Source organism: Alnus glutinosa, chromosome 5, assembly GCF_958979055.1.
Source record: "Alnus glutinosa chromosome 5, dhAlnGlut1.1, whole genome shotgun sequence".
Classification (NCBI taxonomy): Eukaryota; Viridiplantae; Streptophyta; class Magnoliopsida; order Fagales; family Betulaceae; genus Alnus; species Alnus glutinosa.
Genome location: NC_084890.1, coordinates 19143150 through 19169672, shown reverse-complemented (window position 1 = coordinate 19169672; position 26523 = coordinate 19143150). Strand labels below are relative to the sequence as shown.

The window sequence follows — 26523 nt, the reverse complement described above, 5'->3', positions numbered from 1 at the left end:
AAGCCACAAAAAAATAGTATTTTATCCATTATTTTGCATTTGAAGAAGATACATAGCTTATGAGCATATCACTCAGCTAAATGCAGCAAAGAATGTATAAGATGAAAATCACATAAATGACTACTTGTACAGTGCCCTTTCCACTCTTTGTATCCTCTTAATATGCGTCGTCGCGTAAAACATCTCAAAATCCTTATATTGGATTAATGTCAATCATCGCAATCCCCAACATATACACAAACAATTTCCACTTCCATCTTCCATGGCGCGTCGTAATATGGATTTGGTTTTTTCTTACAAAATAAAAATAACGACAATACTTCTTGTATTTCATTGGATTACTTTTTGTCTGTTGTGACCCCAACAACAACATTGCTCACCTGTGAAATTCAGAATCTTTATCAGCACATCTCTTTTTGCTCACAAAAAAAAAATGGACGGGCATGGCAAATCTTGCTTTGTTGTGCTTCTTTTTTGGTTTGGGGGAATTAAAAACAAAAACAGTTTATGCCACTTACCAATTTGCCACTTTCGTCAACAGACATAGGATTCTCAACGACAACAGTTTGGCTCTGAGAATGAGGCATAGACTGCAGGAAATACAAGTGTAACAAGCAGATTTATTTATTAAGCAACGTTTAAGTCAATACCACCTATGTTTTATCATATCAGGAAACCAAAAATAAAAAATAAAATAAAATAGCAAACTCAAAATTAAGCTTACTGATGGTTAACCTAGTTATGGAGAGAGAGAGAGAGAGAGAGAGAGAGAGAGAGAGAGAGGAAGAAGACAAAAGCTCTTACAGCTGAAGTGGCGGGTCCTCCAGACCCATTAGGTCTATGCACAGGAATTGGAACCCTCGGATTGGCAATCTGCGAGATATAAGAAAGCATGAGAGAGAGAGAGAGCCAGCATTCACCATGAACTCACAACAGAAACAAGCAAAAACTACAGAACAATAGTGACAAAAAAGTAAAGGGGGTACGTATATACGTATCTGTTCCACTAAACAGAGCAGAATATGAAAGAGCATCGCAGCATACAGAGAATTCACATACAATCACTTGATCAATATAATGCAAAATTTAGCCTTTGCATGGATTCATAATAACAAATCACAGCTTGTACGCAAGAAAACAAGTGCAACAGATGTTTTTATGGAATTGCCGAACTCACGAAGCACACCATACTTAACAGGTTTTCTTAGATTAAATAACACAAAAATTGAGAATAAAAAGAGAGAAATGAGGGAATAGGGAGCTCACTATAAAGTAGAAAGTTCAAAACCTCCATCGAATCAAATTGGAATGTATGTTATAACTTTTGACAACAAATTAAGTAGTAAATTCTGGGGGCATAAGTAAGAAGTAAAATCAAATGTTAAGTAATGATTTCTTTGATAAAGATAAGATGCTTTAAATTATACTCACACCAACATTAGTAACATATTGACAGACTGCACATTTAACAGATGGAGCTCCATATGGATACATGAGTGTTGTTCGGCAGTTCCCACAATTGACATGGGCAACCTGGCTGGATACTTTTTCAGTCACAAAAGCCAAAACAGGAAAAGTCAGTAAAAAAGCTGTGCTGTGCCTATGAATGTAATGATAAAAAATGAATATACAAGAAACTGATGAAACCAGAGAAAAATCACTCGCTGGCTGTGAAGCATAGGGAGACAGTGCCAATGGCAGTTTACTGTTTGGTGGCAGATTTCAGGGTTTTGTTCTAACAGACTGACCTCTAAAGATTTGACCGTTACAAAGAAATAATGACACCAAGGGTGCCTACAGAAGAAAAGTAAACCGTTTTCATGTCCTTACATTGAAGTACAAAGAATCGAAGCTGGAAACAATAAAGGTAAAATAAGATCAGTATCAATGTCCTCAAAAGGCTCCTTCCTTCAAAACTGTCTTCTATTCTAAAATTTACATCAAGTTTTTATTTTTTATTTTTTTCGATATGTACTGTTGCACAGATAGACCATATACACAGAAGTAAACAATTGTGTGCACGCAATGATTGATGAAACACATACTCAAACTTATTTCTGTTATAGCCTAAAATTCCTCAGTAATTGCAATGGGCAAGACTTCTTTACTTTCTCAAAGAATAGGACAACGACTCGAGTCATCTTGACATATTGCAGATTGCAAGATTCAAGTAGTAAACTGGTCTGGAATATCAAAATAAGATTTTCAATTTCACGACATGTTGACGTAACCTTCCCTAATGCAAAGGAGCGCATATATTGTACCTGGTGCAAGGTTCACCGTGTGGCAGCAGGAGCATCTCACGCTTGTTGCCCCACGTGTATACATTAGCAATGTCCTGCAACCTCCACATATAAGTTGAGCCATTTCTGTCCCTGCAAGGATAATGTACAAACTCAGGTAATTGAACCCCAACACTCTCCAACCATAGACTTATATCTTATATCATGTACATGTCAAAGACAAGTCCGATCAGTGTCTGGTCCCAAATTCTGTGGTATTGTAGTATCTGCTCCCAAATATTAGTAAATAGCTAATGGTCCGTACATTTTCAGACATAATAATTCCCTCCATACTTTCCATTCTGCCAACTATCATATTGTTCTCCCTGCATTTTTACATAGAATGTTCTAGGATACACACACACATGTTAATATTTAATACAATGGCTTAAGAAACTCGATTATCTTCTTGTAATTCATGAACGTGGGCTCATGTCAACCATCAACAAACACAAGCTGCCTAACAATACACAAAGCGAGCAACACTTCTTTGCTGCACCCCAAGATTATCAGAAATTATGCCACACATGCAACATATGACTGATTAACTGCAATTTGGATGGCAGTACCTGTTCAGCCATCAAATATGTAGGCAGTGATGCCATGCAGTGGCTTGCCAAGGTGTTTTGACAACTATGCCTCAAAAGTATAAGTTAAAAAAAAAAAAAAAGACTGCTGGAATTTTATCTTTAAATATCAAAAGTAATGAATTTGGTACTGATATCAAGAATCAAGCAAGAAGAGCCATTAGTATTTCTTGGATGACTTGAGTGATCTTCCCTGCCTCCGATAGAATTACATTTCTGTATTGCATGTTGACTTTAAGAGGAAAAGGGAATTTCTCTTTTTATAAGTAATCAAATTCTATTAAAAAGCGAAAATACACAACCCAAGTACACAAGAAGAATACAAGATAAACTTAAATAGAAAAAGAAAAAAGATCAAGAAAATCATTAAACCTAGTAATATGAAGGGACTCAGAGGCAGTTGTCTAGTGGTATAGGGTTTTAAGGAAAGAGGTCGTTAGTTCCACAACCATACTCTCGCAATCCTCAAAACTACAATCATTTCTTTTTCTCCAAATACACCACATTAAGCAACACGAGATCATCTTCCACACTGCTACCCTTTGAGAAGAGCCACATTGCCCTCTCCAACAACAAAAAAAGATCCACCACCCGCCTAAGCATGACTCACTTTAACCCCCATGAAGGCCGAAGATTTTACCTCATAAGGCACAAGCAGTCTCATAGTCGAGTAGGAGGTGATCGATAAATTCCGCATTCTTCTTGCACATGCAACACCAATCTACCACTATGCGATGTTGTTTCCTTATGTTATCCAAAAAAGCAGCCGACCAAACAAAAAAGCGTGACTTTGGAAGAGACCTTATTTCGCCAAATACTCCACTAAGGAAGAGGTCACTATCATGAGGAACAATGACATTATAGAACAATCTGACATCATTCCTCTTCTCTTAGAAGGGGCACAACATAAGTTGTCCTCACCGCCCCGTCTTAGTCTAAACCAATATAACAAATTGAAAAATGTGGTGAAGACATTCACTTCCCAATCTTGTCACTAAAAGGCTGTAATGATCTGCCACGGAAGCGTCTTTGAAGCGAGCTAAGCTGAATATTTCCGTAAATGCTAGAATTTATCCCAACCCTTACCTAATAAATTTCATAAACCAACCTCATACGACCAATTAACTCACTAGAACACCAGTCACCCCACAAGCTGCCATATTTACAATCCACTACCGCTATCCACAAAGCCCTTCTCTCAAGAGCATAGCGTCATATCCATTTTCCCAAGAGACACGAAATCGGAGAGCAAACCTTGGACCAACTCACCAAATGAAATTTGAACTCTTCACCAATACCTCCCCACAAGAAATCTCCCTATAACTTCTCAATGCACTTTGTGGCGCTAGTAGGGATGGGAAAGAGAGACAAGAAGTAGGTCAGCAAATTAGACAAGGTACTCTTGATCAAGTAATCCTACTTGGACAAATACAACCTCTTCCAACCAGCCAAACAGGACTCTATCTTCTCAATGGTGCCATCCTAAATAGATGTGGCTTTAAAACGAGCTCCCACTGGAAGACCTAGATACTTCATAGGCAAGGAAGAAACCTTGCAACCCAAAATGCAAGCCAAACCTTCAACATTACCAATATTGCCAACAAGGATCAGCTCTAATTTAGCCAGATTGATCTTTAGGCCTAAGACAGCTTCAAAGCACAAGAACAAACAATGCAAATAACGGAAGCGATCTGGATTTGCCCCACAAAAACTAAAAGTATCATCCGCAAATAGGAGATGAGAAATGTTAACCTTCCTAGACCCCACTGAAAAGCCTAATAAAAAAAACCCCCAATCACTGTAGTGGAAATTCATTTACTTAGCGCCTCCATAATACTAACAAACAACAAAGAAGATAAAGGGTCTTCTTGGGCCTAGAAACTAGCTAAAGTTGAGTTCTGCCTCAAGTGCTCACTTGGGCAGAATGTCAGGTCAAGTGTAATATTCAGAGGACACTAACAATGCTTCCTGCTGACTAATTTATTGCTCAATAGAGCTGACATAGAAGTCTTTTGGAAATTCTACAAGATAAGAAGATATAGTGGTGAAATGAATGATAGAAGCTGTTATGAATTATCATGTCATGTCTTAGAGTCGTTTTCGTCTAGATTCCTTCTTGAATATTGTATAATGGAGAGGCAGTGTTGCGTGGAGGCAAAGTCGTTTGTGTTTACGGTGGTAGAAGGAGCCTCGGTGGTGAGATTGGAAGAAAGGAGGAGGAATTTCTCAGGGTTGGTTTTGCTTGGTGCTCAAAGTGTTGGGTGGCTAGTTTCTACGATGGAGAGTCTGCTGTGGTATCAGGGGGAAAAGGACTTTGTTAGGTCGTTCAGGGAGGGGTCTAAGGTGCTTATTGTTAGACGAAGTGGTAATGTAGCTGGTAGATTTCTCGAAGTGCCAGTTTATGCCGTGGGTGGCCGGAGAGGGATTATCTACTTCCCTGAAGGTTATGAGGGGCGGGGCTGGAGGAAAGTTGTTCTTGAGTTGGGTAAGGTCAGTGATTTTCTCAAATTCCCAGATGGGCATGGCATGTCTCGTTTAGCATCAACCCCAGAGAAGCTGAGAGCAGGTGATGTTAATAATGAAGATTCTGCCCCTTCTGCCCATGTCGTTTCTCCCGGCAAAAACGGAGTGTCTTCCTTCTTGGATGTTCTGCGCTGGGGTGCTAATTGTCTGAAGGTGGAGAAGAAGCTGTCTCATCTAGTGGTTCAGGTAGAGGTGAAGCGCCGTGATCCCTTGGTGAAGGAGAAGATACTGTTCCGAACAGAGAAACCAATGGTCAAGGACTTGTGTGACCGTTGTGGCGCAGAAAAGTGAAGGAAGGGACGAGTGTCAGTCGGCTGCCTGAAATTTCTGCCGCTCGAGGCAAGGATGATTTCTTCTTTGGTGATTCTTCTGCAGATTTTCAGCTGACAGGGGTGGAACACACGTTTCCCTCCCTTATGTTGTGGAAAAGCCAGCTGGAGAAGTTGAAGGCTGACGTGGAGCAAGCCCTTAGCAGGGTTTGTGAGGGTCTTTTTTCGTTTGGGCCAGGCTTTAAGCCCAAGCGAGTTGGGCGGAAGAACAAAAACAAGAAAAAGAAGAGGAGATTGCGTTGGGTTCCGAAAGTTCAGAAACCCAGAGTTTATGACCCGTTAGCTGATTCGGCAATGTGTCCTGAGGAGGGTCCGTCGCAGGCGTTGGGCTATGGCGGGTTAGAGAATATTCCGGCAGTCTCTGAGCGTCCCGGTGGGTTGTGTCCTTTGTCGCTATCGTCTGGCCCCTCTGTTCCAGAGCTTCAGTCCCCCAGACCTGTGGGAGGTCCTCTGCTTGATTTCAGGGCAGCGGCTTTGGAGGATGGAGTGGGTTCGTCTGAGTTGCTGGGCTTCTCTCCGGTGAGTCTAGAGTTTTCCGGTGGGTCGGCCTCTTCCAGTGTTATCCCTGATTTTGCTAGCTTGGCCTCTCAACCGGAACCAAGTTCTGGGTTGGCGCCGTTCGTGCTTGGTATGGAGACCAATCTTGCTGTGGTTGCCTCTTCGATGCATGCAGAAGGTGAGCTGGTTGTCGGGGCTAGCTCGTACCCTTCGGACCTTTTGTTTGCTTTGGATTCTTCTTCCTCAATTTCGTCGTTGGTTTCTGGCCCCTTATCCCATAAGTCATCTTCTGGGTTGAGGGTTGGGAATGGGCTGGATATTGTTCCGGTCTTGGAGGAGGAGGAAGTTTTTGGTGGGGGTTTTCCGAGTAAGCAGGAGAGCTCAGAGGAGTTATTCTCTGTTGTTGCTCAATCTGTGCTCAGATCTGTTTTTGTGGAGGGTGGTGTAGGTGATGAGGTAGAGGGTTTGGGCCCGATATCGGTTTTGCCTTTGGCAGTGGAGATGGACAAGGATTCCAGTTCGATTGTGTCTCCTAGATGGGTGATGGAGAGGGTGAAGGGTTACTACAAACTAATAGGAGTGTCATGTGACCAATTTGAAGATAAATTGTTGGCTTTGTTTCAATTGCCAGGCGGGTCCAATCTTTGGCTATGGTTCCTTCGGTGTCAGGAATGAAAGGTCAGAGGGAGATTAAGCGGCTGGATTGCTCCATTAACTATGACAAGAAGGGGGTTCAATCTTATAGAAGGAGAGGAAAAGGTAGGGGCTTGTTTTGTGTTAATGAAGCTTAAAATTCTATCATGGAATGTTAGGGGAATTAATGAGTTAGACAAGAGATTGCGTATTAAAGGGCTCATTAGAGATTGAAAGGCTGATTTGGTATGTTTGATGGAGACAAAAATGGAAGTCATTACTAGAGAGGTGGTTCGAAGCTTATGGGGTTGCCAACATGTGGATTGGTGTTTTATGGGGGCTAGTGGGGCGTCAGGTGGGATTCTAATTATGTGGGATAGGAGGGCTGTGGAGAAGGTGGATGATTGCATGGGACGGTATACTTTAGTTGTTTCATTGCGTAACGTTGATGACAATTTTTTGTGGGCGTTTGGGGGTGTGTATGGGCCTAATGATGATGGGGAGAGGAGGGTGTTGTGGAATGAGATGGCTGGATTGATGAGTTGGTGGGATAGGCCGTGGTGTTTTGGGGGAGATTTCAATGTGATGCGGTTTCCAAGTGAGCGTTCCGGAGTTGGTGCTTTTACTGCTGCTATGGAAGAGTTCTCGGAATTCATTCATGGGCAGAGTTTGGTGGATATTCGTCTCCAAGGAGGGCAGTTCACTTGGTCCAATAATTAGGTTTGGTCTAAAATTGATAGGTTTCTGTTATCTCCGGAGTGGGAAAAACATTTCCCTGATGTGTCACAAAGTTGTTTGCCTAGACTTTTATCGGACCATTTTCCTTTGATGTTGGATTGTGTTGTGCAAAGAGAAAGGAAAGGATACTTCAAATTTGAAAACATGTGGCTCAAATCCGATGGCTTTGTAGAACTTGTGCAACGTTGGTGGGAGTCTTATGATTTTCAAGGACGACCAAGTTATGTGCTGACTAAAAAGTTGAAAGCTTTAAAGGTGGACTTGAAGAAATGGAATGCAGAGGCTTTTGGTGATGTGAGGAAGAAGAAGGAATTATTGGAAGGTATTAAAGAGCTGTAGTGTTTTGAAGAAGCTCGGGGGCTAGTGGAGGAGGAGCGGGTTCAGAAGTCAGACATGATCAGGGAGCTGGAAAAAACACTCCTGTGTGAGGAGGTTAATTGGAGGCAAAAATCTCGGGCTCTGTGGCTAAAGGAATGGGATAATAATACTAAATTCTTTCACAGGGTGGCTAATTCCCATTGGAGGCACAATCATGTGGGAGTCTTGAGGATCAATGGGGCTCTGTCTTCTGATCCGGTGGAAATTAAGAATCATATTGTGAATTATTATGACTCTCTGTACACCGAGCAGACTTCGTGGCGGCCTAGGGTGGATGGGATTTCTTTCTCCTCCATTGATGCGAATGAGTGTCTCTGGTTAGAATGAGGTTTTGAGAAGCAGGAGATGTGGGAGGTGGTGAGGGAGTTGAACGGGGATAAGGCTCCGAGTCCATATGGTTTTTCAATGGCGTTCTTTCAGCAATGTTGGGGGGTTCTCAAAAAAGATATTATGGCGTTTTTTTTTTTCAGAATTTCATAATAGTCGCCAGTTTGAGAGGAGTTTGAATGCAACTTTTATTTCCTTAATCCCCAAGAAGGCAGATGCATTGGAGGTTAAGGATTTTAGGCCTATTAGTTTGGTGGGAGGGGTCTATAAAATTATTTCTAAGGTTCTTGCTAACAGGCTCAAATCAGTGTTGGGAAAAATTATCTCGAGCTCTCAGAATGCTTTTATTGGTGGAAGGCAAATCTTGGATTCAGTTCTTATAGCCAATGAATGTTTGGATAGCCAAATGCGGTCAGGGGAGGCCGGGTTATTGTGCAAACTGGATTTGGAAAAAGCTTATGATCACGTGAATTGGGATTTCCTTCTTTACATGCTTCAGAGATGTGGATTTGGGGAGAGGTGGAGGGAATGGATTAAATGCTGCATTTCCACAGTAAAATTTTCCATTTTGGTTAATGGTACCCCTTCTGGTTTCTTTCAGAGCTCGCGGGGGATTAGGCAAGGTGATCCTCTTTCTCCTTTGTTGTTTGTGGTGGTTATGGAAGCGCTTAGCAGGATGTTGTATGAGTCTATGCGTCAAGGCTTCCTGTCAGGCTTCTTAGTGGGCATTAGGGGTAATGAAGCTTTAGTGGTGAATCACTTATTGTTTGCAGATGATACCTTAATTTTTTGTGGAGCACAAGCCGAACACGTTCGAAATTTGAGGTGTACCTTCTTATGTTTTGAAGCGGTGTCAGGGTTGAGGATCAATTTAGGCAAATCCGAATTGGTCCCTATTGGCGAGGTGGAAGATGTGGAGTCTTTGGCACATATTCTGGGGTGTAGAATTGGATCTCTGCCAATGACTTATTTGGGTATGCCGTTGGTGGTGTCTTTCAAATCTATTTCTATGTGGAATGGGGTTATTGAGAAGGTGGAACGAAGGCTGGCGAGTTGGAAGAAACTTTATTTATCCAAGGGTGGAAGGGTGACGTTGATTCACAGTACTCTTTCCAGCATTCCTTCTTATTATTTATCTCTGTTCCCTATTCCTGTGAGTGTAGCTAAAAAACTGGAGCGGCTTCAAAGGAATTTTCTCTGGAACGGTGTGGGTGATGAGACTAAATTTCACTCAGTCAATTGGCATCGTATTTGTTCTCCAATCAAGGCTGGTGGACTGGGAGTTCGTAATGTTATTAATTTTAATCAAGCCTTATTGGGGAAGTGGATCTGGAGGTTTTCTCAGGAGCGCGATGGTTTGTGGAGATCAGTGATTGAGGTAAGTATGGGAGTGTGAGGGGAGGTTGGTGTTCTTTACCGGTGACGGGGCCTTATGGTGTCAGTGTTTAGAAGTTTATTCGAAGGGCGTGGGACAATATTGCCAAGTTTTTGCGTTTTGAGGTGGGTGATGGGTCCCATATTCGCTTCTGGCATGATTTATGGTGTGGCGACAGGCCTTCAAGCTCTGTTTTCCAACTTTGTATACTATTGCGCGTTCTCCTGATGCTTGGGTGGTGAATAATTTGTCTATGGTAGGAGGTGTGGCTCATTGGAATGTTCTCTTTACGCGCAATGCTCAGGATTGGGAGTTGGAGATAGTGATGTCCTTCTTCGAACAGTTATACTCTACTCGGGTTCGGCATAGGGAGGTTGATAAGGCGGTGTGGATTCTTTCCAAGAGGAGGAATTTTGAAGTGAAGACTTTCTATAAAGCTTTAGTTTGTCACGAGGCGGCTTCTTTTCCTTGGAAGGGTATATGGCGTGTTAAAGCTCCGAAACGGGTTGCGTTCTTTGTATGAACAGCAGCTTTAGGAAAGATTTTAACTCATGACAACCTACGAAGGCGTGGTATTGTGGTGGTTGAGTGGTGTGTTATGTGTAAAAAGTATGGGGAATCCGTTGATCATCTTCTTCTCCATTGTGACGTGGCTCGGTTTGTTTGGAGTTTCTTCTATAGTTTGTTTGGGGTGGAGTGGGTTATGCCTAGTAGTGTCTTGGATTTATTGAGTGCTTGGGGCACTTTGCTGGGTCGTGGTCCTGTTCACCGTATTTGGAAGCAGGTTCCTCTTTGTGTTTTGTGGGGCTTGTGGCGTGAGAGAAATTCTAGGCTTTTTGAGGATGTGAAGGTTCAGGCTGGGGCTTTTTGTAGAAATGTGCTTAATATGTTATATCTTTGGGTGTCGGCGCATAGCTTGGGTAGTATGCCGTACGCTGATTTTTTACTTTCTTGTTCGTTTCGGTCCTCTAATTAGGGACTCCTTTGTATACTTCCTGTGTACTAGGGTTGCGCCCCTCTGCGCTTTTTAATGAATTTTTACTTATCAAAAAGAAAAAGGGGGTCTTCTTGTCTCAAGCCGTGAGAGCTACTGAAGAAACCCATTGGAGTGTCGTTGACCAAAACAGAGAAACGTACCGAAGAAATACAAAGAGCTATACAATTACACATTTTCTCCCCAAAACCGCACCGCAACATATACAAGAAAAAACTCCAAATATTCACATGATCATGGGCCTTTACAATATCCAATTTAACACACCTGGCTCCCAAGATCTAATCCTACTATCAAGGTAGTTATAGCAATGAGAACGAAATCTAGAATTTGCCTTCCTCCAATGAATGCATTCTGAGAGTAAGAAATGACCTTCTCCAAAACCATTTTCAACCTGTTGGGAAGAACATTAATTACAATTTTGTAAACTCCTCCCACAAGATTGATAGGGCGAAAATCCTTAATATCAAGGGCCCCTAATTTTTTCGAAATAAGCACAATAAAAGTGTCATTAAGGCTTCTTTCAAAGTTTCCTTTAGCATGGAAATCATGGAAGACCTTCATTGTGTCATCCTTAAGAACATCCCAACAAAAGCATGGAAGAATGCCATAGAAAAATTGTTAGGGCACGAGGCCTTATCACTAATCAAGGCTTTCAAGATCTCATACACCTCACCCTCCTCAAACACTCTCTCCAACCAATTAGCCTAGACCTCCCCTTACAGAATCGAAAGAAAGGTCATCCAGCTTAGTCCACCAATTGCACTACTCAATATACAAACTACTATAGAACTGCACAATGCATTCTCTAATCTTAGAATGATCTATAGAAATTGTATCATTGACCATCAAAGACTCAATGAAGTTATTTCTTTTATTCGAGTTGGCCGCGAGATGAAAAAATTTCATGCATGTCACCTTCTTTTAACCACAATGCCCTCGATTTCTGCCACCAATTGAGCTCCTCCAAAAAAGTGGACCTCCCCAAATCATTGACAACTTTAGATTTCCTCAATTTCTCCTCAACACATAAAGTTCTCTCTTCCTCCTGAAGATCTAAGGTTACTAGCTCAGAAATTTGAACAATTAATGACACACTTGCTACATTCCCAAGAGAAGGAGAGAAGACAAGAGCAAAGCAGCTTGGGACAATCTCATATTTAAGTATGAAAATTCAATTTATGACAATTATACAAGATCAATGGCTTTGGGAAGGTTATCAAGGAGTGAGCTATGTGAAAATCAAACCAAATTGGTTGTTGATAGATGACCAAGTGCGAACTAAGGCATTCTTTTGGTCCTTTGTTTCCTATTTAGTAAAAGTGAATAGAGCATTTGTAACTTTCAAACATTCTCAATAATCTTCTATACTGCTGACACGGAGAACCTTATATGTTATCTATTTGGATTTCATACAAAAATAGTCTTTGGTAATATAGAAGTGAGAGGTTTTTGGTAATATAGAAGTGCGGAAACAGTCTTTACTGGAGGAAATTAAAACTCTAGATGATTTAGAAGATGAACGCCAGTTGGCAGAGCAAGAAAGAGAAAAGAGGCATCAGCTGAAAGTTGATTTGGGAAAAGTGGCCTCTATGCAAGAAGTTGGAGACAGAAATCAAGGGGAACTTGGTTAAAAGAGGGGGACCATCACTCCGGATTTTTCCATCGTCTTGCCAATTCTCATAGAAGAAACAACTTTATCTCTAGTCTTTGTATTGAAGGTAGTGTTACTTCGGAGCAAGAGTTGATAAGAAATTCAATGACTCAATACTATAAGAAGCTCTTTTCTAAAACAGCCCCTTGGAGGCCCAAGTTATATGGTTAATTGGAAGACAGTTAGCGACCCTGTTTCCAGCGGGGGAATGGGCATTAAAAAGTTGATGGTATTCAACAAGGCTCTTCTAGGTAAATAGCTTTGGAGATTTGGGCATGAGGAGCATTTCTTATGGAGATAGGTGATTGAATCGAAGTATGGGCTCAAGAAAGGAGGTCGGTGCTTAGAGGAAGCTTGAGGTCCTTATGGGGTGAGCCTTTGGAGGAATATTAGAAATGGTTGGGGTTCTTTTTCCAATTGCCTATCCTACAAGGTTGGTGATGGTTCTCACATTAGTTTCTGGCATGATGTATGGTGTGGAATAGAGCCACATAAGCATTCTTTTTCCGATCTCTATTCCATTGCTCGAAACAAGGAGGCCTCTCTGGCTAATTATTTAGACCTATCCAATTCCTTTATCCATTGGAATCCTAGATTTATTAGTGTTGCACATGATTGGGAACTGGATTCTTTTGACTTGTTCTTTAGTCTCTTATATTCCTCGAAGATGCATCCGAGTGAAGTGGACAACTTGATGTGGACTCCCTCTAGTAGCCAGAAATTTACAGTGAAGAGTTATTATACTTTGTTACAGTCAGGTTAGCACAGTTCTTTCCCTTGGAGAAGTGTTTGGAAGGTCAAAGCCCCTCCTCACATTGCTTTCTTTTTGTGGGCAGCAGCACTTCATAGAATTCTCACAGTGGATACTCTTAGAAAGAGGGGCTTCTCTTTAGTTAATCGGTGTTGTCTGTGTAAAAAGAATGAGGAAACGACTAATCACCTTCTCATCCACTGCGAGTATACTTCGACTTTCTGGCAATTGATCCTTACTCTTTTTGGAGTCTCGTGGGTTATGCCTAAAAAATCCAAGAAAATCTTCATTGCTGGAGAGTACAAGGGAGGGGACATCCCAAAGAGGTTGTCTGAAAAGTTATTCTTGCCCTCTTAATGTAGAGCATTTGGAGATAAACGAATCGTCATATTTTCCAGGATAGTGAGACAAATGTGTTTTTTTTCTAAAATCTTCCTTTCTGAGATCTCTCTTGGGATGGGTTCTTGTTCCTAACTTTGTCTCTACAAAATTGGTTGATTTGATTAGCTTTTTACATTGTACCAGCTTATAGGGTTTCAGTCCATATCGTATACTCTACGTGTAAGTGGGTTTAAACCTTTTTTTTCTCAATAAGACTGAATTGTTCATCAAAAAAAAAAAAAAAAAGCCAAAGAGCATAAGAAAAATTTTCCTATGTATAAAAATTCATTCTAGTTAATTTTCTTTCAATCTAAATTTTACGACTAGCAATTCAAACTGTGTCGTGTAACTAATCGCTCATAGCATGTTATCCTTCCTTCATTGCAATTTATGTCTAGGTTTGAAATGGTACAATTATCAATTAAAAGGTAGAAATATGGCTATCTTTATATTAGAGGTGGCCCGATTTTTAACAAGAATCGTATTCGCTTTGTAAAAAAAGGATAAAGGTAATATAGGAAATAGAAGAAATAAGAACTTCCATTTTTAGAAAGTGGACACGTTCTGGAACGTCTAAAAAAGAAAAACAAAACATTTAAATTGGGAAAGGGAAGTACATAAATTCAAGAAATCCAAAACATAAACTAACTGTATCAAGAACTCTCTTTGAAATAAAAGTACTTTCAAGTTTCAGGTTCAAAATTTCTTCTAATAATAGGAAAGAGACAATGCGATTACTTGGAATGGAAGAATACTCAGCAAATCATTTAAACTAAATGTTGGCTACACTCGATAAGGTGATTGTAGGAATAGAGGCAGAGGCACTCACCCAAGAAAAAGGCAAAAAGAAATGGATGTGATACTGGGTTTCTGGGTAAAAACTTGAGTACAATAATATTTTGCTTTTACATTAACTGAATTTCTGGCTGGCAGAAGGCCTTCCTTTAAGGGCTGATTAACCATCTAGAGCCTAGAAGTGTGTAAATTCCATATTAGTTGCAAGTCGAGAAAGTGCCCTATCTGTATCTCTGTATCTATGTACCAACAGTGACAGTTATCCCAACGACGGTGACAGCAACTAACGAAAACAGCTTTCTTTATATGAGCCGACTACTGAAACAGGAGGTTACTGCAGTGACCAAGCTATGACTGCTACACGTGCACGCAATGCGTCCTTTTCTTTATATTCAATCTTCTACTTTCATCGCTCGTAGTTGCTCTCCTCCTTAATGATATGTTCTTCTTAGCCTCATTTGAAGCTACATACTTTCTTTTCTTCCCCTGTGTGTCCATGATGAACATTAGTTCGAGTCTACACCCATCTTTCTGAGTACAAGGAAGAAGAGGAAACTCTTGACCAGATCCTTTGCGCAATTTCATGTGAGGAGCCACCTTTGACGGGCTTTGAATTTAGAGTATATCAACTCAACTCGGGCAAGGAAGTACGGATCAGATCTATGACCATTTTCTTGCTATCCTCGAAAAGCATTTACATCCATATGACATCATCTTGGGGCATCATTCTGGCCCCAAGATGGCTAGGAAGATTCTCCAAATTGTTGAGTTTGGGTAGCATATTCTGCCCCTCTTGCTTCAAAAGAAGCAACAACAACAAATTTCCGCCACCACCGTCAAATGTCAACCAATCATCTTCAGAACATTCTTATCAACAAATTCCCCAATGCAATTCAATGATCTTCAACTGGACAGACTAATAAAATGCCAATTAGTAAGGTTTTGGCATTATTTTTTTTATTTTTTACTTCTTATCCCCTTTTTGAGTTTCATTAGTTTCACCAATCATCATTGAAGACCAGTTAGACACTCTCATCTGTATTATACATTATTCTCACAAAAGTCCAAGTTTTAAAAGGGCCATATTTGGCTTACTCAAACAAACAGATTTTTCTCATTCCAAGTCATAAGCTACTTTGGACATACGGCACCCACATATTTAACTCAACTAAAAATGAATCTTTCAAATCAAGCTTCCAAATACACAGTTAATAAGGAAAGTCTGAAAAGTATTCAACAGGTAAATGCTCCAAATTTGCAATCAGGAGAAAGGAAATAACAAAGGAAATACCCGGAGGAGGGACCGAGGTAATTGCATTGCATAATGCACAGCAAACATTTGTGGCTCCGCCAGGATAAAGAAGAATGCTCCTACACCCACTACACACAAGCTGGCTCTGCATATCTGCAATGTCAAATAAATCCACATAATGAGACTACCAAGAGGTTAATGAGGATCATCAGTGAAATTTATAGCTCTTCATAAGCAATACTATTGAGAATGATTTGGCCAACATGCCACTCTCATTAGCGTAATCCAATCAAAATTCGGTAACTCAAAAGGATTAAAAAGTCTCCAATGTCATAAGCCACGAAAATTTAAACATAGAAAATTAAAATTTATAAATTATATATATATAAAAAATAAAAAATAAAAAAGAGAGAAAATTTGTAGCAAAAATGACCAGTAGAAAGTAAAAATATCTATCCTAGGGTTTTAGGAGAGTGGGGTTATAAGTGTTTTAGAGAGAAAAGCTCTCACCCTTATTTTAAAATCCTCTGCTTCCCCCCTCTTTCTCCTCCTTCTGTGGCTGTTCCAGGGGAGGAGAGCTCTGGGAGGAGGGAAGGGCTGTGAAGAGACACAGCTCTTCCCTCCTCCCTTCCTCTTCTCTTCTTTCCTCACCTCTTCCTCTCTTTCCCTTTGCCTCTCTAGGTTCTTAGGGTTTATTTTTTTCTTGGGTGTAGTTCTCGGTGGTTGGGTCTTCTCTGGCTCGTCCTGGTCTCTTCCATCAACGCCATTTCTGTGGTTGGCCACTGCGCTCTCTTGCATGGGTTTTGGTTCTTTTGCATCATTGGTTGTAGATCTACTGTGTTTGGGTCCTCCTACCAGTGCACCTGCTTCACCAGAGGTTTCACTGTCTTGTTCCGGCTTTCCCCGTTGTTGGCGCTACTGTGGGTGGACGCCACGCGCCGTCCTGGCGCGCGTGGCCGAGGGAGTTTTTTGAAGTTTGAGAGTTAGATCTACAGTGTTGGGGACCTCTTTGCCGCGCACGCGCCCCTCTGGTGGCTTTTCCAGCTGATTCCGCGACGTCTGACAGTTTTCCAGCTGGTTCAACACCGCGCCGGCAACAGTAGTGCCATGCGCCACCGACTTTAGTTTTTTCTTTTTCTTGGCTGTAGCTGTGGCTTTTCTTTTGTATTTGGGGTTTGCTTTTCAGATGTAATTTGGGCTTTTTTGTTTTTTGGGTTTGTATTTCTGTTGGGTTTGGGTGCTTTTGGGCAGATTTTGGTGAATATTGAGGGGCTTTTTTGGTTTTTTGGGCTTTGGATTTCTTGTGGTTCTGGGTGTTGTGGGTGCTGTATGCGGGTTTTAGGGTTAGTCCTTATGGGTTTGTTTGGGTTTTTCTTTTTATGGGTTAGCTTTAGCTATTCTTGTGTATACTCCCATTGTACCTAGGGGCGCCTTACGCTTATATATAAAGTTTTCTTACTTATCAAAAAAAAATCTATCCTTATAGGAAGCCTAACTGCCCAAATTATTAGGCCCTGCTCAAAAATGAAATCAGAGAACTCCATCATAGTGGGGCAAAAACGTTTCACCCGATCTTTCACTAGGAAAATAGGTGATGTTGAAATCTCCCCCGATGCACCACGGCAGGTTCCACCAACTAAGCAAGCCAGCCAATTTCTCCAATAAATACCTTCTATCACAATCAAAATTAGGCCCATAAACCCCAAAAAAGCCTAAGAAAGTCCATCTTCAATGTTTCTTAAAGAGCAAGAAACAGTATACTCCCCCACACACTCTTCAATCTTCTCCACAACCCTCCTATCCCATATAAGCAAGATTCCATTAGAGGCTGCCTTATAAGCTGAGTAGCACCAATCTACATGTTGACATCCCCACAAACTATGCACAACACTGCTGAAAATGAGCTCCAATTTAGATTCCTGTAAACAAATGATATCTGCATTCTACTGTCTAAGCTTTCTAACTCTCACGCATATGTCTCCATCATTCAACCCTCTCACATTCCATGATAACAACTTGGGCTTCATAAATAAAGACACTCAGCCCTCCCTTTCATTCTGCCACAACTAGGACTACCGTTGTTCGCGTCATAATTAATGGATCAAGATAACCTTCTTAATTCTCTATTTCCTTTTTTACCCAATTTGGAGCTAAAGGCAAACTCCTTATAAGAGTGGCTTGCTTCAATGGCCATAAATAAGGCCAGAAGCTCCTCTTCAAAAGCCTTGCATGAAAGCCCCATAGAATGACAAATTTTCTTCGCTATCTACAAAACTCGAGCTGAAGGCATTGCCCCTACACTTTTTTCTCTTTAGCAAATGGCAGACATGATCTCAACAAAGTGGGCTCCTCTTCAGAGCATCACTCGAAATCACACCACCCACATCACACCCAACAATCTCAGCAAAAACAATACCTTTCCCCTTATCTACACTAGCACTGCCCCCCTGCAACTCCTCTAAGGAAGAAGGAGAAGAGGGAAGAAAAAATTCCAGCAGTGGAACCCATTTTTCCCCTTTAGCAGCAAAAGCCCACTATGAATTTGTTAAAGACATATCTAGCCCTAATCTAGATACACGTTCAAACAGTTGTTCTCAAGATAATGATAACTCTAAAGATAAGATTAGTTAGTCTAGTGAAAAGATTAGTTGTTCAAATTCAAATACTAGATAACTTATAGTTCAGATTTACTTCACAGTGTAACAGATTTACTTCACAGTGTAACACTTAGATTAGAACTTTTAAGTCTCTTCTCTTATCACATTGTAATCTCCTAGTTCTTTGTAACTACTTCTCTATAAATACAAGAGCCTTTAACCAATATTTGGTAAGGTAGCACAAAGCATAAACATAAGTCTTTAGATTTTATATGGTATCAGAGCCATAACAGTGACTCGCGTCTTTTTTTTTCTCCTCCCAATTTTAATCATGTCTACCTCAAACCCACCACCACAGCCACCACCCGACACCAACTCACCTCCTGCTATCATCTCCACCCACGATCAAACCCCTATGTTGGTCATCTTCACCAATTTTAATCCTACCAAACTCACCAACACCAACTATCCGATCTGGCTGCCTAAGATCGTTCTGCACCTCAAGGGTGGTGACATATTTGGTTACGTTGATGGCTCCACATCCTGGCCTTCTCCCACCGTGACTTCCACCAAAGATGGCGTCTCCACCAGGTCTCCCAATTCGGCCTTCCTCCATTGGAGCATGCAAGATCAACTGCTGCTCGGAGCTATCAACTCAACTCTTTCTGAAAAGATGCTGACCCATGTCACTCGATGTGCTACCTCCCGAGATGCATGGATGACTTTGGAGACTCTATTCACGTCTCAGACAAAGGCTCGCACCATTCAGGTACACTATCAATTGGCGACTCTCAAAAAAGGTTCCTCCTCCATCGCCGATTACTACCACACGTTTAAGACGCTGTGTGATGCCCTTGTTGTTGTTGGCCAACCTCTCAATGGCTTTCAGAAGGTGTCCTTCCTCCTAGCAGGCCTAGGATATGAATTTGATCCCTTTGTAACTTCTGTTACAACCAGAGCCGAACCCCTCTTTGTGGACAAAATCGTCTACGGCCATCTCCTCATTGGCGCTTAGACCAGCATCAAGCTTCTCTTGATCTCTCTATTGCCGGTGCTAACTTTGCCACCCAAGGCAACTCTTCTCCACACTCTAACCGTGGCATACGTGGTTCCCGCTATCATCACCCTTCTGGCCGTGGCTTCTCTTCTAGTAATTCCAGGCCATTTTGTGGCAGGGGTCGAGGACACCCATTTGGTCGTGGTTCCTCCTCCAACCGCCCATTATACCAGGTATGCAACCGCTATGGACACGTTACTCTGGACTGCTATAACAGGTTCAATGAGGCTTACACTCAGGAACAACCTTCTCAGGCTCGGGCCTATCTCTCTGCTCCATCCAGCAACACTGATCAGAATTGGTACCCCGACTCTGGAGCAACACAGCACTTGACATTTGATCTGGCCATCTTGAATATCAAGGCTGAAGACTACTTGGGCTTGAATCAAATCCGAATTGGCATCGGTAAGGGGCTCTCAATCAAACACATTGGTACAACTCGACTCTCTACTCCTATTTCCAATTTTGATCTCCTTGATATTCTACATGTCCCTCATATCACAAAAAATCTAATCTCTGTTCAGAAATTCACCAAGGACACTAATACGTTTTTTGAATTCCATTCATCCCATTTTTTCTTAAAGGACTGTCGCATGGGGAAACTCCTCCACGTGCCGAATAAGCATGGACTCTATCAGTTTTTCCCTTCCGCAAATAAACACCCCCGTCATGCCATGGTGGGTGAACGTGTTTCTGCTTTTCAATAGCACTCACAGCTGGGCCATCCCACCTTGAAGATTGTCCGTCGTGTGCTTTCCCGTTTTCAGCTTCCAGTTGCTTCTCCAAAAGACTTCACTGTTTGCACTGCCTACTTTGGTGCAAAGAGCAAGCAACTTCCCTTTTCTTCAACTACCGGATCTGCCAATTGTCCTCTTGACTTAATCTATACTGATGTATGGGGACCAGCCCCTGTTCGCTCAAGGTCCGGTGCAAAGTATTATGTTTCCTTTCTTGATGCTCATAGCAAATACACTTGGCTTTATCCAATTTCCTTAAAGAGTGATGTTCTTTCAGTTTTCTGCACCTTTAAGTCTGATGTTGAACGGTTCTTTAATACCAAAATTAAAGCAATTCAATCCAATTGGGGTGGTGAATACTGCCCAGTCAACAACCTCCTCAAGCAACTCGGCATTCAACATCGTGTGTCTTGCCCACATACTCACCAACAAAATGGTGCTATTGAACGGAAACATTGACACATTGTTGAAACCGGTCTAGCACTGCTCTCTCATGCTCATTTACCCTTAAAATTTTGGGATGATGCCTTTTCCACTGCATGCTATCTAATCAATCACACGCCTACCCCAGTTCTACAAAATCATTCTCCATTTGAAACACTTTTCAAATGTTCTCCGGATTATACTTTCTTACGCATTTTTGGTTGTCTTTGTTAGCCCAACTTATGTCCATATAATTCAAACAAGTTTCAGCCACGATCTGTCCCTTGTCTATTTCTCAGCTATAGTCCTCTTCACAAAGGCTACAAATGCCTCCCACTTGCCCACAAATTGCCTCTACATCTCAAGAGATGTTATTTTCAATGAATCTACCTTTCCATATACTCCTCCCTTATCCTCCCTTGAGTCTAACTCTTGCAATACTCGGCAACAGCTCTCCCTGCCCATTCTCATACCACAGTCGGCAGCACAGCTCCCACAACCTGTCCTAGAGCCCTTCTCTCCCTATTCCTCTCACTCTCTGCACTCTACACCACTACAGCCCCTCTCTTCAGCTTCTTCCAGCTCTGCTGAGTCACCACTTCCAACTGACTTTTCAGCATCTTCAACTCCTCCTTTAGTTCCACCTGCATCCTCATATCCCATGGTTACTCGTGCTAGAAATAACATATCCAAGCCTAGAGAGTTTACAGATGGTCGAGTTCGGTACCCCCTCCCGAGAGCCCTGCTTGCCGAGTCCTCAACTGTTGAGATAAAGCCTACTTGTCACTCTATAGCCGTGAAGGACAAAAATTGGAGAGCTGCCATGAACACAGAGTTTGATGCCCTACTACAGAACCGAACTTGGACACTAGTTCCACCTGACTCGGCTACAAACATCATTGGCTACAAATGGGTCTTTTGACTGAAGAGGAAAGCTGATGGATCAATCGATCGGTACAAGGCACGCCTAATTGCTAAGGGTTTTCATCAACAACCTAGAATAGACTATGGTGAAACCTATAGTCCAGTGATCAAAACTACTACGGTACGTATTGTTCTCTCTCTTGCTCTTTCAAATGGATGGCATTTCCATCAAATTGACATACATAATGCATTTCTGCATGGCGACATTTCAGAGGTGGTCTATATGTCTCAACCCCCTGGCTTTGCTCACCCCCAGTTTCCTAATCATCTGTGTAAACTACAAAAGGCCCTCTATGGCCTTAAACAAGCACCAAGGGCTTGGTTTTCCAGACTTAGTGGCAAGCTACAAACACTCAGGTTCAAGGCCTCACAATCGGACACCTCTCTATTTCTCTAACAATCGGCCACATGCAATATCCTAGTATTAATCTATGTAGATGACATTTTTATCACTTCTTCCAGCTCCTCTGCCGTCCGTGACCTCTTGTCCACATTGAAACAAGAGTTTGTTGTTAAAGACCTCGACCTTCTCAATTATTTTCAGGGTATTGAAGTTCTTCCCAGCTCCGGTGGCTTCTTACTATCTCAGCACAGATATACACAAGTCTTTAGATTTTATAGAATTTGACAATAAAGAGCCCAAGCTAGGGGTGTAAACATCGCCTCTGATGTTATAGGAGCTAACTTGGCCCTCAACCCTAGTTCTCAAGCAAACAGAATCAATCACCATACATTCAATATGACTACCTTGTCAGACCAACCGAGGTAAGACCTCCAAACCTACATATGTTGCCGCCAGAGTTCAAGTCAGAGAGCCATTCCATAAGACGCAGGCAACCTCACAATGAAGACAAAGATGGTCCACGAACTCTCCATTCCTTTTGCACATGCAGCACCTATCAACCATGATGACATGCATCTTCCTAAGATTGTCTATGGTAAGAATCTTCCTTACAGCAGTCGACCAAGCGAAAAAAAAAAAAAGAAAAAAAAGAAAAAAAAAAGCGTCATTTTCAAAGGAACCTTAGTCCCCCAAATACTCTTCCAGGGGATAGAATGTCATCTTTACAATCAAGGACCCTGTAGAAGGATCTAACATCAAACTTCCCTTTGGGTGAAGGGGCCCATAAAACCAGGAATGCTCTCTGCACCACACATCATCCCAAAATATGACTTTGAACTCGTCTCCCAGCTCAAATCTAGCATGGCTACAAAACAAACTCCAACCCCTCCTTATATTCATCGATAGCCCAGCCCCGTGCAGCCCAGGGGGATCGACAGAACACCACCCACCCCGAACACTACCAAATTTAGCATACACAACAATTCTCCACCATACCTCTCTCTCATGCACATAACGCCACAACCACTTCCTTAAAAGAGCCCTATTAAACATCCTCAAGTTCCAAATCCCCATAACTCCGTTAGAAATAGGAGAGCAAACCTTGGACTCACCTATCTCACCCCATAAAAAATCTCGACTAAACTTCTATATTTGATTTGCAGGAATGGAGAAAAGAGACAAGAAATAGTAGGCAAATTGAAAAGAGTGCCCTTTATAAAGGTAACCCTACCACCCTTAGACAAATACATTCACTTTCAACTACCCAACCGATACTCAAATTTTCAACAACAACATCCCAAATAGACTTGGCCTTGTAACAAGGTCCCAGCAGAAGATCAAGGTACTTCAAGGGCAAAGAGGAAACCCCACAACCCAAAATGCCAGCAAGTCTGTCCACATTATCCACAATACCCACAGGAAGCAAAAACTTACTTAGCCAGATTAACCTTTAAACTAGAGACAACTTCAAAACATAAGAAAAAAAAATACGCAAATAGCGAAAATGATCAGTATTGGCCCCACAAAACACCAAAGTATCATCTGCGAACAAGTGTGAAATATTTACCACCTTAGAGAGCCTAGTACCCACAAAGAAGCCTGATAGAAGACCTCTGTCAACAGTAGCAGTGAGCATTTTACTTAAAGCTCCATGACAATAACAAACAGAAGAGAAGACCAGAGATCTCCTTGCCTCAACTCGCGAAAGCTATTGAAGAAGCCGGACGAAGTGCCATTCACCAATACGGAGAAGCGCACCGAAGAGATGCAACGTGCCATCCAAGAACATCATTTCTCCCCAAAACCACACCTTTTCTAACAATCAATGTGCAAACAACCCAAGAATGTTGCACCATGTCTCCAATAAAGGATTTAAGAGTCATGCTTAGACTTTGAATAAGAACAGGGCCACATCCATATTGAGTTGCGAATGGAAAGGAAAAAAAAAAAGCCATTTTCAAAGGAACCTTAGCCCCCTAAATACTCTTCCAGGGGATAGGAATGTCATCTTTACAATCAAGGACCCTACAGAAGGATCTAACATCAAACTTTCCTTTGTGTGAAGGGGCCCATTAAACCGGGAATGCTCTCCGCACCACACATCATCCCAAAATATGATTTTGAACCCGTCACCCAGCTCAAATCTAGCATGGCTACAAAACAAACTCCAACCCCTCCTTATATTATTCAATAGCCCCACCCCGTGCGGCCCAGGGGAATCGACAGAACACCACCCACCCCGAGCACTACCAAATTTAGCATACACAACAATTCTCCACCATACCTCTCTTTCATGCACATAACGCCACAACCACTTCCTTAAAAGAGCCTTATTAAACATCCTAAAGTTTTGAATCCCCAAACCTCCCTTAGAAATAGGAGAGCAAACCTTGGACTCACCTATCTCACCCCATAAAAAATCTTGATTAAGCTTCTGTATTTGATTTGTAGGAATGGAGAAAAGAGACAAGAAAAACGTAGGCAAATTGAAAAGAGTGCTCTTTATAAAGGTAACCCTACCACCCTTAGACAAATACATTCACTTTCAACTACCCAACCGATACTCAATCTTTTCAACAACAGCATCCCAAATAGACTTGACCTTGAAACAGGGTCCCAGCAGAAGATCAAGGTACTTCAAGGGCAAAGAAGAAACCCCACAACCCAAAATGCTAGCAAGTCCGTCCACATTATCCACAATACCCATAAGAAGCAAAAACTGACTTAGCCAGATTACCTTTAAACCAAAGACAGCTTCAAAACATAAGAAAAAAATACGCAAATAGCGAAAATGATCATTATTGGCCCCACAAAACACCAAAGTATCATCCGCGAACAAGTGTGAAATATTTACCACCTCAGAGAGCCTAGTACCCACAAAGAAGCCTAATAGAAGACCTCTGTCAACCGTAGCAGTGAGCATTTTACTTAAAGCTCCATGACAATAACAAACAGAAGAGGAGACAGGGGATCTCTCTGCCTCAACCCGCGAAAGCTACTGAAGAAGCTGGACGGAGTGCCATTCACCAATACGGAGAAGCGCACCAAAGAGATGCAATGTGCCATCCAAGAACATCATTTCTCCCCAAAACCACACATTTTCTAACAATCAATGTGCAAACAACCCAAGAATGTTGCACCATGTCTCCAATACGGGATTTAAGAGTCATGCTTAGACTTTGAATAAGAACGGGACCACATCCATATTGAGTTGCAAATGGAAAGGCCAAAAAAAAAAAAAAGTTGAACAGAATGATTAATCACAAGCACAGAATCAATAAATAGCAAGTCAAAATTGGTATCGGACAATTATTATGGGCTAAAAATTTCATTCTCAAATATCTAGGCTTATAACAACAATCGGATACACAACCACAAAATTGCAGCATAAAAAATGAGAATAAACGAAATTCACAATTTACCTGGTTTGCTTCAAAATACAGAGGTCCCGATCCTTTCAAGTCCTTTGAACAGACCAGTATTATTATTCTGCGTAATAGGAATTAATTTTTTTTATTATTATTTTTAAAGAAAAAGAACCAATCAAGACCCAGAGCACCGAAATCCTAAATTATATCAGAAAATCCACAAATATAATCTCAAAATGGAAAAAAGAAAAAGCAATCGTAATATCGTTGAGATTGATAGTACCTGAAACCGCCGCGAGAAAAGACGGATTTGAAGGCTGCGAGGGTTGAAAAGCTGAGGCGAAAAGACTGCGCCCAAATTTGGAAATTCCTGGATGAGAAAGAGGGGCGAAGAGATCCGACAGAGAAACGAAACGGGTTTGGGTCACTACTACACTTTTTGTTGTCGGGATTTGGATTTTAAGAATCTTCTTGCTCAACAATAAAGGACACTTTCGTACGCGGATTAAACCCCGACTATTTATTTCTTGCCCTTTTTCCCATGGGACTCTTTGAATAAAGAATAAAAAATAAAAAAAGCCTGACTATTTCATTTGTTTGATTCTTTTATTATTGTTAGGTATAGTTGAAGAATAGCTGTTCCTTTTAAAACTAAAATAAAATAAAAAAAATAAAAAACAAAATCCCTCCACGTAACTCTGCCGATTTTGTTGAATTAACGTTTATAGTTTTGGTATAATAGGAGCATTTACGGTAAAGATTGTTTCTTATTTTTCAATTTTTTAGAGCTTATGATACGAATTATTGAACTCTTTAAATGTTCACCATCTACTTTGGACAATTTTAGAATTTTGTTTATGTGCTTGATTGATTGCTACCTCGAATTTATTGACGTTCTTGAGTTATGGTCAGTGGCGGAGCCAACATTGAAAATTTGGATGGGTCAAATTAAAAAAAAAAATAATAATTGAGTGGCAAAAACTAAAAAATAAAAAATAAAAAAATAAAATTAGACATAAATATGAAAACCAACAGTTTATCAGAAAATCCAAAATATGAATTCTCCCATTTAACTTCTAGATCTAATCTCTGAATGTATTCTTTGGCCTACTGCAATCACCAAACAATGAAAACTGTCCACCCTTGTGTGGTGGATGAGCATCAAAATCAACAAACCCCAAAACTGAAAATCAAAACTCAGAAACCAACCCTATACATCAAACTTCATATTTTGCACCGACGATTCTCAAGGACTTGGTTACATTGCCTCAGATCAACTACCATCAAGTTGTTGCCATTATGTCCATTAAAATCCAATGCAATCATCTTTAGGTACAAACCAAAAGAAATAAGGACAACCCAAAAAAATTAAATCTGGCCTCTTCCCTTAACATTTTTCCACAGCTGATGCTCAAGGACTTGGTTCACATAAACAATGTACAAGAATGAGAAATTGTTCAACATCACACAGTCAAACAGATAACCTCCTCATCAACAGGACCTGTACCAAGTACAAGAAGTTGCAGCATAACCTCCCTTTGATTGCTGTAGATGTAAGCATAAACAATATTGCATGT

The 26523-nt window shown here is 41.2% G+C and overlaps 1 protein-coding gene across 1 annotated transcript; it reads right to left on the bottom strand.

Moving 5' to 3' along the window:
- On the bottom strand, positions 1 to 25498 carry LOC133868023 (protein LSD1). Its single transcript, XM_062304815.1, has 8 exons — positions 25230 to 25498; positions 25001 to 25067; positions 15537 to 15650; positions 2265 to 2375; positions 1432 to 1544; positions 805 to 873; positions 519 to 590; positions 1 to 380 (listed from the first exon to the last, which is right to left on the bottom strand). The coding sequence occupies exons 3-8, from the start codon at positions 15646 to 15648 to the stop codon at positions 339 to 341; spliced, it is 519 nt and encodes a 172-aa protein (XP_062160799.1). The 5' UTR covers positions 15649 to 15650; positions 25001 to 25067; positions 25230 to 25498; the 3' UTR covers positions 1 to 338.
- Between the last annotated feature and the right edge of the window lie 1025 nt (positions 25499 to 26523).

Excerpts from the sequence above, each read along its gene's own strand:
- LOC133868023 (XM_062304815.1), bottom strand. The coding sequence starts at position 15,648 with ATGCAGAGCCAGCTTGTGTGTAGTGGGTGTAGGAGCATTCTTCTTTAT. Across the intron at positions 2,376-15,536 it reads TACCTCGGTCCCTCCTCCGG|GGACAGAAATGGCTCAACTT; the intron begins GTATTTCCTTTG and ends TTATCCTTGCAG. Across the intron at positions 591-804 it reads GAGGACCCGCCACTTCAGCT|TCTATGCCTCATTCTCAGAG; the intron begins GTAAGAGCTTTT and ends TATTTCCTGCAG.